This window comes from Drosophila mauritiana, chromosome 3L, assembly GCF_004382145.1.
Source record: "Drosophila mauritiana strain mau12 chromosome 3L, ASM438214v1, whole genome shotgun sequence".
Classification (NCBI taxonomy): domain Eukaryota; kingdom Metazoa; phylum Arthropoda; class Insecta; order Diptera; family Drosophilidae; genus Drosophila; species Drosophila mauritiana.
The window spans coordinates 5,332,725-5,348,477 of record NC_046669.1 but is presented as its reverse complement, the minus strand read 5'-3'; the positions used below and the strand labels follow the sequence as shown (position 1 = coordinate 5,348,477).

Here is a 15,753-nt window from a genome sequence, read left to right as displayed (position 1 = left end):
TATTTGGCTAGATATATTTGTTTCAGCTAGTAAGAGCAAAGACACTAGAATAATATATAGTTATATAATATATATATATAGTTATATATAGTTAGAATAATATATAGTTATTCTAGTGTCTTTGTTAAGAGTGTGTAGTTAATGTGTTTACACCTCGATAGTTATAGTGTTTTCACACCTCAAGTTCGTATTTACAATAATTTAATTTTTTATCCGTGTTTCCGTGTGCATTATTCTGAAATTTTTTGCATAATAGCTTTTTTTCTACAAGAATGGCATTCGTTTTCCATTATAAATATATAGCCATTTTAATTTTAGCGCTATGTAAGCAACACTGTTAACTTCAAAGTGTTTCAGTGTTAAAAAAATTTCCTAATGCTTTGGAGTTATCGATTATATCTCCTTTACAATCTTAGTGAGCTACGGTCTCTTTAATTCCGAAAGTCATTCTTGACGCTGCAAAAGTTTTGGAGAAGCTGAGCTAATTTGAGTTTCAAATAATATAATATATTGGTGCGAGCGACAAGCACATCGTAGAGATGAAGGACCCATTGAATCCAAATCCGTCTGCCCAAGGGGATGCAATTGCTGTAACTATTCCGCTCGCAGGTATATATATATGTAGATTTAGTCACTTTGAAAAGGAACACGTGCAAAAGAAGAAGAAGAGCACCACGCCAAGCACTTTTTCGCTTTAAGAAATAGCATTTATTTTAACCCTCTTTTATCTAAAATGAACAGGCAGAGCACATCGTAGATTGATTATTTGGTTTTTTCCGTTCTAGATGATTCGAAAGCATCTCCTATCCATGTTACCAATGCCATGGATTGTGATGCGCCCGAAAGGCCATTAGAATTGGAAAAAAAAGCAGATGATAAATCTTCTCGCGTGATCACTGTTGACGATTCTAAGTCGGATAAGCCATTAGAATTGAAAAAAATGGCAGATGATGAATCTGCTGTCGTGATCAATGCTGACGCAACCAGTGGCTCTAAGAAGCAAAAGAAAAGGAAAAATAAAAAGACGTCGAAAGGTACCCAAAAGGCAACTAGTCGCCCGTTGACCATGCCCGTGTCCGCCAAGGATGCGCTTATGGTTTTGAATGAGTTGAAGGGCGTGACAATCGACAAAATGGAAGTAAAACGAAAGCACGATGGGCCAATTATGGCCTACATTGTTGTTAACTCAAAGAAATACAAAGGGAAGGGTTCTTCGTTAGCCTCTGCCAGGAATGCAGCTTGCGAGAAGGCTCTGCAGGGAATCTTAACCACCAAAATGAAAGCTGTGTTGGACGAGCCAGAAAATAGCTCGGGCAGCGATGAGGATGATTTACTCGGAAAGATGGCCTCTTTTGCCGTTCACAAACTTGCTGAGGAATGGAAGAGTAATGATATTGATGTCGCAGCCATGTATAATGACTTGAAGAAGAAGCTGACGCCTGGCGTCGATCCAAAGGCATCGTCGCCAGGGAAGCCGTTGCCCAAATCATGGAAGAATATGGACCCTTGGATGGTACTTACCTATATGCGCCCCCAGATAAAGTTTAAAGTTTCGGGTTCCACTGGTACTAACCAAAATAAAACTGTCTCCATGACCGTCCGTGTGGACAACTGCGAGTTTAATGCTGATGGGCCATCCAAAAAGGTAGCCCGCTACAAACTAACCGCTTTAGTTTGTAACAAACTGTTTGGAACCGAATATCCACAAAAATAAGCGAAAACATCGAATGGATCTGGGCGCTTTGCCGGCATTCACAATAAACACGTAATACTGACTTGAAGAAATATAATAATACGTTACAACAAATAACACTCTTCATTGTATTCATTTGTATCGTAAGTAAAACGAATAAAACTTAAACCACTTCATTCATTTACTTCTTGATTTTATTGGAAATTCTCTTTTCTGCTACAAAAAACTTTAGATCAATCTTTTTTATTACATCACCCCGGAACCTATGCAATTATTTGCATTCATATTTCATATTCCATTTTCCTGTCGGTCCGATAGAAAGACAAATAAAAAGGCGGGAGGACACAGATCTTGGATATTGAATTTAATTAAAAATGTTCATGACAGTTCAACCAGCTTATTATCCTGTCACACTGAGTGAGCCAAAAAAAAGCGAGTGTTGAATGAAAATGGAAAAATATTTCAACGAACGTAATTGAATTCGAATTGGAATTGTTCCGCTGCAAATGGAAGTTGTTTAACTAGACAAAAAAGAGGGAACGAAAAGTGTTAATTTTATTGCACGGCTCATCAATATCCAGCTCATTTCCGTTTGGGTTTATTAATGATTTCTCTCCCTAATGGTTATTCGTGCGAAATGGCTGGGCATCCGCGTTTAATGACAATTAACATTTTTCTAATGGCCGGCAATTAGGGGAATCCCCGGCTTTAAGCAAGATTTATTCGATTGAAGGGAAGGCCGGGAAAACCACTTTCTGGAGCTCCAGTCGAAGCCAAGTTCTCGCACAATGTTGGCCTTATTATTACATTGTTTATGAGAGCCCCTACTTCTTGGCTTTCTCCACGCTCAATTTATTGTTTTGTGTTCTGTTGTTCTTGTTGCTGGCTTGTTTTACAAGACCGTCTCGCCATGTTCACTAGTGTATGGTACCACCCACCTCCCAAAAGCACCCAATCCACCCAGCTCACCACCCCCTTTGAGGTCGCAGCATCTTGCGGTCCGCCTTAAGTCATATTTCCTTATTATCTGGGCGGTTTTTGGCATTGTTTTTGCGCCGCCCCATGACTTTTTTGCGGTTGACCTTACGAAAAAACGGAATTATTAATGGCCTCGTCCATTTGCTGCTAAGTGGCGCAAATTGTGTGTTGGTTTATATCATTTGGCAGGCCAGGGAACCTTAAAGATTTCTTCCGGTTTCTTTAACTACAATTTTCGGTGGTAACAGTTTACGGAGCGCATTGAACCGCGTTGCACGTTAATGACCCAAAACGTTGTAAAAAATGTACTCGACATTTTAAATAAGATTTTTCAAGAAAATAACTTAAGATTCAGAAGATTCAAGATTCGAAATTCAAGAAACCTTATACAAAAGTAAATCATATACCTGTTAATAATAGCTAATTAATAAAAAGTAATCATCGTGCTCTGGTTGCAAGCTTAAAGGCTCCCTTCCCCATTTACAGCACAGCCTGGCCAATACCTCAGACATGGCCAGCACATTTCATATAGCGGTAGAACACACCTTGCGTAACTTTTGGCCACCCACTTAGCCATCGGCCTCCAACCCGCCCTCATTGCATTAATTACCGCATACTTGGAGAGCATCTGGAAGAGGGCGGCGAGGGCAGGAAAATCTGTGGCTGTGCTAAATTGCACTTCAAAACGAGAGCAGCTTTCCTCCGAACGAGGATGAGCATGAGCATGGGCATGTGGATGTGGATGAGGATGTAGATGCCCCTTTAACTCCACCTCAGTTTCTGCAGCTCCTTTGAGAGTACCTGTCGTAAAGTGTTTGCACGTGAGCTTGTGGGCGCCAACATGCGCTGATTGAGAGTTCCTGCCCCTCCTGTCTGCCACACTCACACACTCGCAATGGAGAAAGGATAAATGAAGGACGACGCTTAGATCCGACGTCGAAAAAGAGAGCAACCTCAGCTCAGATATACTTTTTCTTAAACACTCAGCCAAAAGCAAGTCTTTTGAACTATTTAGCAAAAATATGACAAATACTTAATATGTGTTCTGGAAAAACTTATAGTTATGAAATTCATTTTATAGTCATATATAGTTATTAAATTATATTAAGTGTCCTTCATAGTTTTTTCCTGTGTATTTCCGTATTTTTTACAGTTTTTTTTAAGGTTCCCGGTGAAGTGTTGTTCAAGCGCTTTGGCAAATATTTGATTTTAATTTTTCCAATTAATTGGTTTTCCATCAAAAATTTAAGGTCCTACAGGGACCGATTCATCTATTCATTTTTTTTTCAAGCCACCACCTACATGGCGTCATTTGCATGCCACAAAAATCCAGATTTTATTTGCTTGTTTTCTCCTGTCTGACTTTAAATGTCTGACTTTAAGTGGGCGTAAGGACGAGATGGCGGTATAAACACAAAAACTTTGTCCTGCAACCGCAAAATGTGGGGGCGTGGGGCGTGGCAAATGTCAACTACAAGAAAATTGTCACTAATGAGTGGTAAAAAAGAGCAAGGGCGCTTTGTTTGCATAGGCCGACAGGGCCGGAAATAAGGGGCAAACTAAGAGGCAGTTGCAAATTCTATAAGCCGAGCAGCTGGATGTTGGTCCCCTGTGTACAGTCAATATTGGCAAATGTGTCCGTTGCAGTTCGCTTTGAGGTGGGCCCCCAAACGGAAGGGTTGTTGCGGCTTATAAGCAGCAAAAAGCCAAATGGCAGAGGATAATGAAAACCACGACAAAAGCGCAAAAGTTACACAGCAGCCAAGTAGGAGCCGTTGGAGGACCTGGTGGACAACCAGGGTCCTTTACTGACTCATAGTGTTGGTTAGGGAGGGGTTAGGGTTAAATAAAAATTAAACAAATAAAACAAATTACTAAACACAATTTTTACAAATTTTTCAAGAGTCCAAGACACATTGATACAAAATCTGAGAATAATATAATATTTAATAATAAAATTATATTAAAGTATCGCTGCGCTTTAAATTTCATTTAAGACTTTCAAACATAAATATGCCATAATTAGGAAAATTTAAATGCCACACGCCTCAATGATAGGGTATCTGCGAAATAAATCCAACCTTTGGCCGGAACTCTTGTGTTTCGTGATAATGAGATAAGCATGCAAATGCCCTAATAGAATGAGCTGCTCCAGCTTCCATTTCGCCACCCATCCGACCGCCCCTTTTGTCTTTTATTCAGGGGGCGTGGCCGAGGAGGAAAATGGAAAAGCGCCGGAGAGCTGAGTAGTCAATTAACAAGCCGAACTGTGCTGCAGGTGGATAACCATAACCCAGACATCGGGCGAGGTGCGAAGGGGAGAAACAGCTCCACCGTTCATCATCGTTTATCTTAATAAACCGCGCACTCAGTCAGACATTAAGCTGGCGAAACCAAAAAGCAGCCAAAAGTCGTTTGGAAAATTGCTTAATTTGCAGTTGGCACTGACGCAGCCAGAAACAGAGTGAGGAAAATCTGATTCAGTGTGAACGGCGGAGGCGGCGAGGAAAAGTGGGCAGATTCAGTGGCGGATTCAGTGCAGCGTTAACGCAAACTTGAAGCGCGGCACGTAAAAATGTTGATAAAACGCACAAAGCCAGTTGATGATTTCAATTTATATTTCCAAGTGGAACTCATCTTTAGTGCTGGGCGGAAAAGCGTAGTCTTTTCCAGCATTTTCCACCCAGCACCACCAACATTACGCGTTACATGTAGCGAATTTGCTGAAGCATATCACGTGCAACATAATTTTTCCAAGCGACTTGCCACTTGCAAGCAAAAGTAGACAGGGGCGTGGAAAAGGGGGGCTTAAGCCTGGCGACTGACATGAATGCTCCACGTCACCCAGCTCCTTTGGCACCCTCATCCCCCTCCACAAGGGAATGTGTATTATGAGCGTGAAGTAGACTAAATAAATTACGTTTGAGCACCAAAGGTGTTACGCACTGGAAAAAAATAGTAAAGACGGATATAAAGATATAAAGATCTCTAGTCACTGTAAAAACCTTAAAAAATGTTAAAGCCTTAAAAAAATACTATTAGCACATGTAAAATTAAATTTACCAAAATTTACCTTTGTAACCTATTTAGAAAAGTAATTCACGATTTTTCCACTAAATGCACCTGGTCACACTTCGAATGTCGTAAATACCTAAAAGTAGTTAAAAAATGCTAATAGCCATAAAATATGTTGAAAAACTTCGCACGCAAACCTTATGCAAGTTTCAATGCGTTTTTCGACTCCTTTAGTATTTAAAGCCCACATCGAAGGCTGTGCCACGCCCACTCTGGAGTCTCCTTTTCTTAACTTCAACTTCAACTTGAAGTTGAGAATGCATTTGGTCCTGGTAAAAGTTTTCGGCAAGCAAATGGAGCAGGAAACAGCTGTCCCTTCATATCTTTTGCATATCAAAAGTATCGACATAGGGATAGGAGAATGTGGGGAGCAGGATAAAAAGGACATTTCTGCAACTCCCTTCCACTCTATCTTTTGCACTCTGTTGTGAAATATAAGCAAAGTTTTCCAGGCAAAAGTGAGATGGCGACTTTATTGAAAGCGATGGTCTCTGGCTGGAATATAAAAATTGATTTTGGATGCTAGAAAAGAACACCTTGGTTGAATGAAAATGAAACTTTAAAATATATCCTTAAATAATAAAGTGACATAAATAATAGGTAATATCACGATATTACTCAATTACTGGTAAGATTAAGCTAAAGTCAAGGCAGATTAGGTTATAGTTTAAATATTTTAAAGCTTCTCATAGGGTATACAAATATCCCGCTCACACCAATACACATGCAGGTCGCCGAAGTATGAATGTATGCGTCGCTGTTTGCATACATGAGTGCAAAGTTACATTCAATTTATATGCACTTGCCGAAAAGTTTACACCGAAAAAAGTTTGAGCTGGTACGAAAACTAAACATTTTGTTATCGCTTTGATAATGGACTTCAGATTCCCACCCGCACAGATATATGTATGAACTCTCATTCTCTATGTACACTTAAAAGGAGGAGGACCTCCCGTTTATGCATGTATATGTATATTTTTGCAAGACTTCCGGCGACATCCTGTTTTATATTGGGCTTTAGTGCTGCTGTAGTCAAAGTTTATTGTATTGGGGACAATTGAATTGCAGGCACGAATTTACGCGAAAGTAATTTTCAATACACTTTTAGGCAAAAAAAAAGTCAAAGGAAATTGACAGGGACAAAAGCTCTAAAAAATGTGAGAAATGAATGGGTTTTTTCTACTTAACTTCCACACTAATCACAATTTCGCGTTTAATTCTATTGTATATTAACTATGCATATTTTTCTTCTCAGTAATTACACCAGAATAAAACATTTAAAAGCATGGCATGAATGCATTTAATCAATTCTCTGTCTGTTTTTATTGCAATAAAACTCCAATTAAAAGAGCGCTGTGATTATATTGTGCAATTAAAAGGCTCAACTGCCAGGCGATCAAAAACGGCAGCCTTGACTTATTAACTTTGCCGTGGGCTGAAAACTTGGAATTTCAAAGGAATTTAGCTACAACAAAAGCGAAGGGGTGTTTTAAGCGGCAAAAACAAAAACAAAGGCGAATGCATCGATTATGGAAAGCCAGACATCAAAATTAATAATCTCAGTTTGCAGCTATGCAGCGTAAAAATGCCAGACGACCGAAATGAGTTGCTTTGAAGTTTTCCACTGCAAGAAAACGGAGCCCAAGGCGAGAAATGCAGAGAAGAAAGCCAGCCAAAGCAAGTGGGCGGCGAAGAAAGTGGGAGTGGCAGCAGCAGAAGGAGGGGAAAGTGCGCTTCATTTTTACCATCATCATCTTCATTTCTTGGATGAGCATCCTCATCAGCGGCAGCTTCATCAATGTGGATTTTATTTCTGCACCTCGGGGGAAAATGCAACCACCTCTCCACTCACAAAAAGTAGAAAAATACAAAAGTAAATGATATCAGAAGATCATAATACCCTTGTAGATCTATAAGTTCTTGGGCAGACAATAATTACGAAACAAAAGATAATATATGCTAAATAAAATATATATTAAGATCAAGAAATAAGTATGTGTTTTGAACAGTAATAAGCTATTTCACTACATAGTTCTTATCAAAATCATAATACCCTTTACAAGCGTATAACAAAAGTTGGAGAACGAAAACACCAGCAGAGAACTGCAATTTAAGTAGCAAAAAACAATGAAGCATGGCAAATGTTGTTATTGCCTTCAAACGATGTTCTCAGCAGTTTCCCTTATTTTCCCGATTTTCCCAGATGGCAGCTTATTAAACACCGGACAACTTGCCACTAACACTAATGCGCCAATACACTGTGCATACTTTGTAAAAAAAGAAAGTTATAAAAAACACTACTCGGTTTCATTTTCCCAATTATATGGAGAAAGGTAAATTAAGTGACAAGATGCACAGGAAAAAAGAAATAAATGAATGGAAAGTACAATGTATTGTTATATTTCTTAGTTGGGAAAAATATAATTATGAATACTCCAATGTAAAATGTATAGTTAAATTAAATAAACCATTGCCCTTGGTTACTTTTCTCGAATGAAATCTGGTAAAACAGGTAACATTGCAGAAGTTATTTAATATTTCATATACACATAAATAAATATCCGAGGGGCCACTGTAGCAGCTCCATTGCAGCAGTTTTGGATGCTCTTTTCAGTGGCGCTGCACGCTCCGCTTGCATATTACTCATGTGTGCCTGGGGCGTCAAGTGGGTGGTGGTTTTGGGTGGCTTGGGTGGTTGGGTGGTTGGGTGGTGCGGACCATATATGACGGCGTGTAATGCAGCTGCTACTGCTTTTGTTCTTGTTGCTGGCCCGTGGCTGGTGCTATACGTTTTTTAATAAATTATAAATTTCTGCAAATATATTTGCAGGCAGGGATTACATTTATCCCATAGCCATTCCTCTTTTTCCCCATCTTTGCATTTCACAAGTTTTTGCCAAGGCCCCAAGTGTGTGTGTGTGGCCCCGCCCACTTGTATCGCCCCAAATACCCCACTGATTTTCATGTGTGCTTTTGTATGCACTTTGGAATTTTGTATTCATGCTTAAGTCACGTTTCGCACATTTGTTAAGCGAACTTCTTAAGGCGATTGCAATACCGCTACTATCCCCCCACCCCTTCCCGCTCGCACTCAGGCCGTCCCGCTCCCTCGTGTTTATATAGCAAACGGAAATTATGGGAAAAGTCTTAAATTAACTGCAAGTGGCAAGAGCAATGCCGTGTGGTTAAATGAGGGGGTTCCTCTGCAAATATTGCGTAAACTGTCTCGGGGATGAAAGAACGTACTTTTTTAATCAATCACAGATCCTTTTAACTCAACTCATCTTTTCCGTCAGAACGAAGAACGACGTCCACGCTTGGAATTAAAACGAAAAGAACCCTAAGGAGGAAATATGATACCTTCTTCAGTGTTAAATTACTTTCAAAATTTGCACAAAAGATTATGAGTTACCATATTAAGTTTAACTTTACCCAATATGTTACAGCTATGCTTAAAGGTAAAATGTTTAAAATTCCATTTAAAAACAAAATGCAACAAAAGTGAGCACAATCTAAAAATTCCCTAAACTCAACGGAGCTTGACAATAAAAGTGTCATTTTAAAAATGATATATGTATGTGGGCCCCACATTCACAGCGCAAACACATCCCACATGCAAAAGTTGCTGTGTGCCATTAAAATCACGTAGTAAATTTTCTTTCGTTAAACTTGAGCCGCTTTCGATAATTCGTTGTGAGTGAAAAATGTTCGTAGGTGAAGTTTTTCAGTTTTTTTTTTTTTTTTTTTTTTGTGGGGTTGCTCCTTATTTCTTTGCTGCATATTAATATGAAATTTGTAGCATACTTTTGAGCGACCGTAAATGTTTTTTTGGAGTATGTGGGGTGGTATTGTATTAAAAGAGTCATAAATTTTCAGCACTGCTGACAGTTTTCATATTTGACTTTTCCTATGCATGTTCAACGGAAATCGCTACACCAAAAACATCTAGGTATGAGAGTTTTTTTGGTATATGGGTCGAGGATGTGGATTTTGTACCTGCATTTATAAGGTGAGGAACAACTTTTTGTCTAAGTAAATGTTAGGAAATAGGGTGAAATGTTCTGCATATGAAATGAAAGTATTTTCAGCATTTTTCTATCAAAAGTAAGCTTGATTTTACGGTAAGATGGGGGGTAAAGATTGATTTATTGCAAGTAAGGAATCTTTTTGTTATAAATAACGAAATTACTTTTATAGACATATGACTTTTTAATAGGCAACATTAATTTTCGCTAATTCGACTATTTTTTTCATAACTTTGCTAAAAATTGGTATATATGTAATCTTATAACCGTTTTGTAAAGCTTATTAGCCATGTTAACGAAATCTATAGCCGTTTTTTGGATTTAGAATAAAAAAAAATTTAGTCATTTTTTGCATTTTTGATAAGGGGTACCATCATCCAAATTTGCAAAAAAACTGAAAAAATTAATATTTCCAAATTTGAATGCCAATCGAATGGGAATTCAATTACGAGTTCATTGAGGTATGGGAATCTAGTTTTGGACCATTAAATCCAATGTTTTGCCTGAAAATCCAAATATTTGCTGATGGAATAACAGGAAACGATTTTTGACGAAATACAACCAAAGAACGTATTTATCAGCAACTGATAAAGTGTGTAAGTCATTCTTTCGAATCGACAAGCCAAAAACAGAATCTTGCTGCAAATTCGAGCCCTACAGACCTAACCATTCGAATCTCAATCAGGGGCACATTCAATCACACGCAGACATCCAACTAACGCGCCCAAACAGACGCACAAATATTTACTGAAATTTATTTACTCCTTTTTCGGGTGTCGCATTGAATAACATTTCCATGGTGTGGGGGGGTTAAGGGATTTTCCGACTGCACGAAACGAAAACTTTTCAACTGCAGCTCCAGTTGCAAAGCTTCGAGAAAAGTTTTTACGCCATTTCCGGCGTAACGACATTTTTTGGCCAAATTGTGTGTGAAATTGAATTGCAATTGTCAATAATTCGTTGCCAAAAATGTATATAGGTGGGCATTGAATGCATCTTATATACGCGCTGAAGGAGAAAAGATTCTGCCAAAGTTGAGTGCGTGTATGCAAGGCGATTACCGAAAAGTTGAGCCCAAGTTGCCAACTTTTTCCGCTCAAGGTGCTCTTCACTCTAATTAAAATCCAGCAGTTTCCTCGACTTGATTGAATGCCACCGGTTCCGGGCATTCATTCCTGGTTCAATTTTCAACAATGCCTGGTTGATCTAAATCATTTTTCCGCCTTTTCCCATTTGCTGCAGTAATAAAAACCAATGACGTGTGTAAAATTTATTTATTTTTTATGTGCTCACAACTAATGTCATGCACCAAAAAAATAGAAAGAAGCGAGACACCAAACACATTGAACACTGGAGGACCAAGGCAGCTGCAACAACTTCGTGCCTCGCCAAAGTGGCACGTACCGAAAAGTTCCGCAAAGCCATTTTTGAGTTCCTATTTTTTTTGAGGTTGGTGTGTGGCGATTCTGGTTTGATGAATAAGTGGTAAAAATTCAATTATTTTCAATAGTAGTTAGCTCAAGACAAGAAGCATTACAGTCCAAGACGATTTTTGTTAATATATTCAACACAGTGAAATTTATAGCAAAATATAAAAAAATATATACTTGAAGAAGCATACACCCAGCAGAAACACCCTTTTAAATATTTGGGTAATAGGTATCTGAAAATCGGAGACTCCTCAAGTAGCACCTTTTATTCCTTTTTTTTATTCTAAGCATATGGGCGAATTCAAACGTTTGTGTGTGTCTGCCACAGTTTGTCATAAATTTTCGAAGAGAACAGAGGGGCAGAGCTTCTCTGTGCAACTGGCTTTGCTTTTCCTTTTGGCCGCAACATTTGACACCTGCTACTGCTGGCCGCCCTCTTTTTGGCCTGGTCCTGTTTCGAATTTTATTGTTTGCTTAAATATTTACACAATGAAAACGAAGCGTTTTCCATGTGTGTACTCTTCGGGGAGGAAGTGTTTGCGGTTCTTGCTCAACTTACAAACATTTTTTCCATGGCTTAGGGGCTTGTGATTTATGTTGGCTTGCTGTGTGCCCCCGTCTGATCCCCAAAAGGTTCACGTTTATGTATTTATGATATTCTATATTGTACTCAATTGCCAATTATGAGCTGTTAAGGTGTCTCGGCTATGATAAATGGCACGGAGAAGTGGAATGGAATTTTTCTCGGTGCCAATTAAAGTTGTGCCAAAAGTTTTGCCTAAAATGTGTTTGGGCCAAAGTGATTTCGACAGCGACAGCAACACTTTTGCCAATTTGAATATTTCATGACATTTGTCACTCTCTGCATGCAACAGACACTCGTTTCCTGTTTACAGACCGTTGAGGATGACACAGCCAGCTCTTGAATCCTTTTTTTTTTTGGTCCAACCTGCTGGGCCTTCCACCCGTCTGCATGACTCGCGTTTTCCTACGGATTTCCACCGAGTTTTCTTCTCGTTTTTTCAACGTATTCAGCATGTCAACTGCGAAAACTCAATTTGCCTAAGTAAATAAACGGAATATGAATGTTTAATTTATTTTATAGATATTAAATAAACACACGACTCCTAACAGAGTTGAGTACACATATCCAGGGGGAAAAACTTTGACTTGTAGCTGAACTTCCAACTTCGTTGGGAAGCAATAAAGAAAGCCAATTGTGGGAGCGTTGGCCTGGCTTGTAATAACAAAATTTACAATTCGCCAACTTTTAGCAATTGAAATTTCTTAAAGCACAAAAAAACATTTGCAAATGGGTGGGAAATCAAAGAAAAATTCGGTTAGAGGTAGCAGTTTGCTTAAGCTCACACTCTTTCCCATCGCGCTTGGAAATCTATCGAAAAAGGTTTAATTAAAATCTCGCCACGGGGAGTAGCGGAAATCAATTTAATTAAACTGGCACTCACTCTCGCTTTCCCCGCTCACTTTCTCCTACGACTTATTTCGGTCTCGCTTCCAAAAGTGAATCACTGATAAAGGAATGTTCAGAATGCAGTAGAGGAAAATATATAGGAAAAGGTGAAAAATTCGGCTATAAGTAAAACGAACACGGCAATTCACATTGCCTTTAATAAAAAATTAAAATAAACTCATTCTAATTATGAAATGCGTACTTGACTTTTTTCTGCTACCATAGACCGCACTGTAGAAATTATTTTAATGCCCCACGCTGATTTTTAATTAAGCCACAAGACCGCACCCCACGTTGCGTATACGCAATGCTGGCATGAATTCGCATATCCTTCTTCATCCTTCATTTGCCAGAGTATCCTTTCTCGTTCCCTCAGTTCATAAAATTTTATGCGTGACTCATGGTTTTTCGCTCCTTTTTTTGTTGACTTGTTTACATGCACCCATGACAAATAATGATGAGTCGCTGCCTTTTATGAATATGAATGCTGTGTGGGCGGTGGTGGGGGGTCCTTCAAGTGGGCGTGGTCGGGCCATAAAAAGCTAAACGTCTGCGTCGGAGGCGTTAAATTTGTGCGAATTTTGTTTTTATATGACCGAATCGTGTTATGACAACGCTTACATGCTGTTATCTCACCAAAAGTGGGCTGAGGTTTATCTCAAGTGGATGGATTGCTGAAGGTGTGTGATATAAGGGCGGAATTGGGTTACAGGTGAACTTATCCAAAAGTCGGAAAATAAGAAAATTAGTTTTCTCTGGTTTGGAAATTAGTTCGAACTGGGCTTAAGAAACTTTTAGATTGAGTTAGCTGCTTATTACTTTATTACTTTATTTGTATGGCAATCAACCTAGAAATTATATTACTTATGATACTGAGGGACTAACATTTAATGATTCCATTATTATCATTTAAAATGATTTGAACCAAAAAAGGTATATCTCTCCATAGGACTAAAAATTTTAGTTAATTTAAATACAACTTTAAACAAATGCTTTCAGTTCACTGAACTCAAAATCGACAGCCGTGCCAAAAGTTAAGAGCATTTTCCTCTTCCACCTAAAAAAAAACTCAGTCGGCTTCGCTATAGTTTAGTTGCATTTACCCCTAACTGGCCATAACATTTGATTATGTTTTCATAAATACCAGTAAACCACTTTTCCGGCTTTTCCATACCCATTTATATTGCATAAGCTTTTTATGAAATTTTACCGAAATGTAAATATTTCAAAGTTACCAATTTTCGCAATGAAATTTTGCCATTTAATACAGCACAAACAAGGCAAAAAAACATTGAAAGGCCTGAACTTTGGCTGTCTGTCTAACTGCTGGGGCATCCAGCACATGGTTAAAATTCTCGCGGGAAACATAAAATACATTTTACATAAATGGATGGAGCTGCACATTAATATGTGCCAGCAAAAGTTTTATAAACTAACCCCATGCATGAAAATGGGGCAAGAAGAGAAATTCCGAGTTTCTGCAATGGCAATTTGATATACATGTGCATGTGCATGTGTCGAGTGCTTGGAAAATGTTTTCGCTGCGATTTGTGTCTCCTCCAACTGCATCGCATTGAGATTTTGATAATTGTTAGTTATGTCTGGATATCGTTACAATTTGAGAGTTTTGTGAAAGTTTCCATCTATCCCCCCATTAAGTTGCCTTCCTTGGCAATTTGCTGGGGAATTCTTACCTGTAATTAGTTTTAAGTGTTATTTATGCCACCAAAAACTTTCACTATTAAATTCTAATGCTACTGCTTTCTTGGCACATATTATGCATACTCGTACACCACTAAATGGTACATTTATGGGTACATTTTCGTAAGTGTTGGCCCATTGCCTGATATAGGTTATACTGCCATCGCGGAATATATGGAATTATAAGGAGTTGAACTAGCTGAACTAATCAATGCAGAAGAAAATAAAAAATCAAATAACTACTTTCAAAGTCATGTATTACAATTTACAATTCATAGTTCTTCCTCTTCAGAACTTAGTCCAACTTCTTGGGTGTTGCCTGTTCAACACTTTTGGGCAGCTCTTTTCATTTTGGCAGTGATTCAACTAAATCTGGCAAGTGAAATCGAGGTAAAATTGTTTTTTTATTACCCAACTTGGCATCGAGATACAGTTTTAGGCGACACCCAGGCAATCAGTATTTAATTTATAAGCATTTAATGATAAAATCCCAATTTAAAATCATTTAATCGGTCTGGCTGTAAGGCAAAGTCTTATCTTCAATTAAGTGAAATTCTTGTGACTTGTTGCTCAATTTTGGGGCTCCTCCACGATTATCCCTATAGACACAAGCACAAATCCTTGTTTATCCTGGGTGGCTATCAAAGCGTTACAAATCACTCGAAGGAGCGCCTTCGCGCGTGTCTATCGATTCGAGTGCGACAAATGGAACGCATTAAGTTAACATTATTGCCAAACAATTTGCTCGAATTGTGTTCATTTTGTGTCGTTACTGTCATTGATACTCACATACATAACTTGCTTTGGTTTCCTTTCCCTTTCTTCGATTTCCACAACAACAACCGCAGTAGCAACAGCAAAACTGAACAACTTATCCTTGTGCTTGTTATATTTACCCCCAATTGTATATGTCCTGCCTGCCACCTCACACCCTAAGGATAATTCCTTGGCAATTGTGTTTTTATGTGGCCAACCCCAAATCTGATTAGACGAGCTTCCGAGGGTTTCAGCTTTGGGCCAAGAACGGCAGTATCAGGCTACGATAAATGGCTGAAACTTGTAAGCGAGCAGATATCAGACGTGGCATTGTCAAGGGGAAACTGCTTTTAGCCTGTTGCTAAAAATACTGTCGCGCGCTTGCGTCCCCTTGAGGGTCTTCGTTTGCAATCCTTTCGACAGGAGGTTCTGCAATTCCAATCGGCTTGTTACCTGTCGGGGGAATTGACTGTGTTAAGTGGTAAATTACCTTTTTTTTCTTGGTTTCGTTTTGTTGCGACAAATTACGGGAAAAGGGTTTGCATGTAATTGATACCAAAAGTGGAGCAAAGTATATGTCTAAAATGTGAAACACTTAAAAAAGGACTAAGAAAGCCCTAGAAG

At 38.7% G+C, this 15,753-nt stretch overlaps 1 protein-coding gene across 1 annotated transcript; it reads left to right on the top strand.

The window, feature by feature from the left end:
* Nucleotides 1-449: 449 nt before the first annotated feature.
* LOC117140115 lies at nucleotides 450-1,869 on the top strand. The gene is made up of 2 exons (XM_033302879.1): nucleotides 450-609; nucleotides 786-1,869. Exons 1-2 carry the CDS (start codon nucleotides 540-542, stop codon nucleotides 1,712-1,714), a joined length of 999 nt encoding a protein of 332 aa, XP_033158770.1. The 5' UTR covers nucleotides 450-539; the 3' UTR covers nucleotides 1,715-1,869.
* The last annotated feature ends 13,884 nt before the right edge of the window (nucleotides 1,870-15,753 follow it).

Bases quoted from the DNA above. Each gene is read 5' to 3' on its own strand.
- LOC117140115 (XM_033302879.1), top strand. From the start codon at position 540: ATGAAGGACCCATTGAATCCAAATCCGTCTGCCCAAGGGGATGCAATT. The intron at 610-785 runs GTATATATATAT...TTTCCGTTCTAG, and splicing joins TGTAACTATTCCGCTCGCAG to ATGATTCGAAAGCATCTCCT.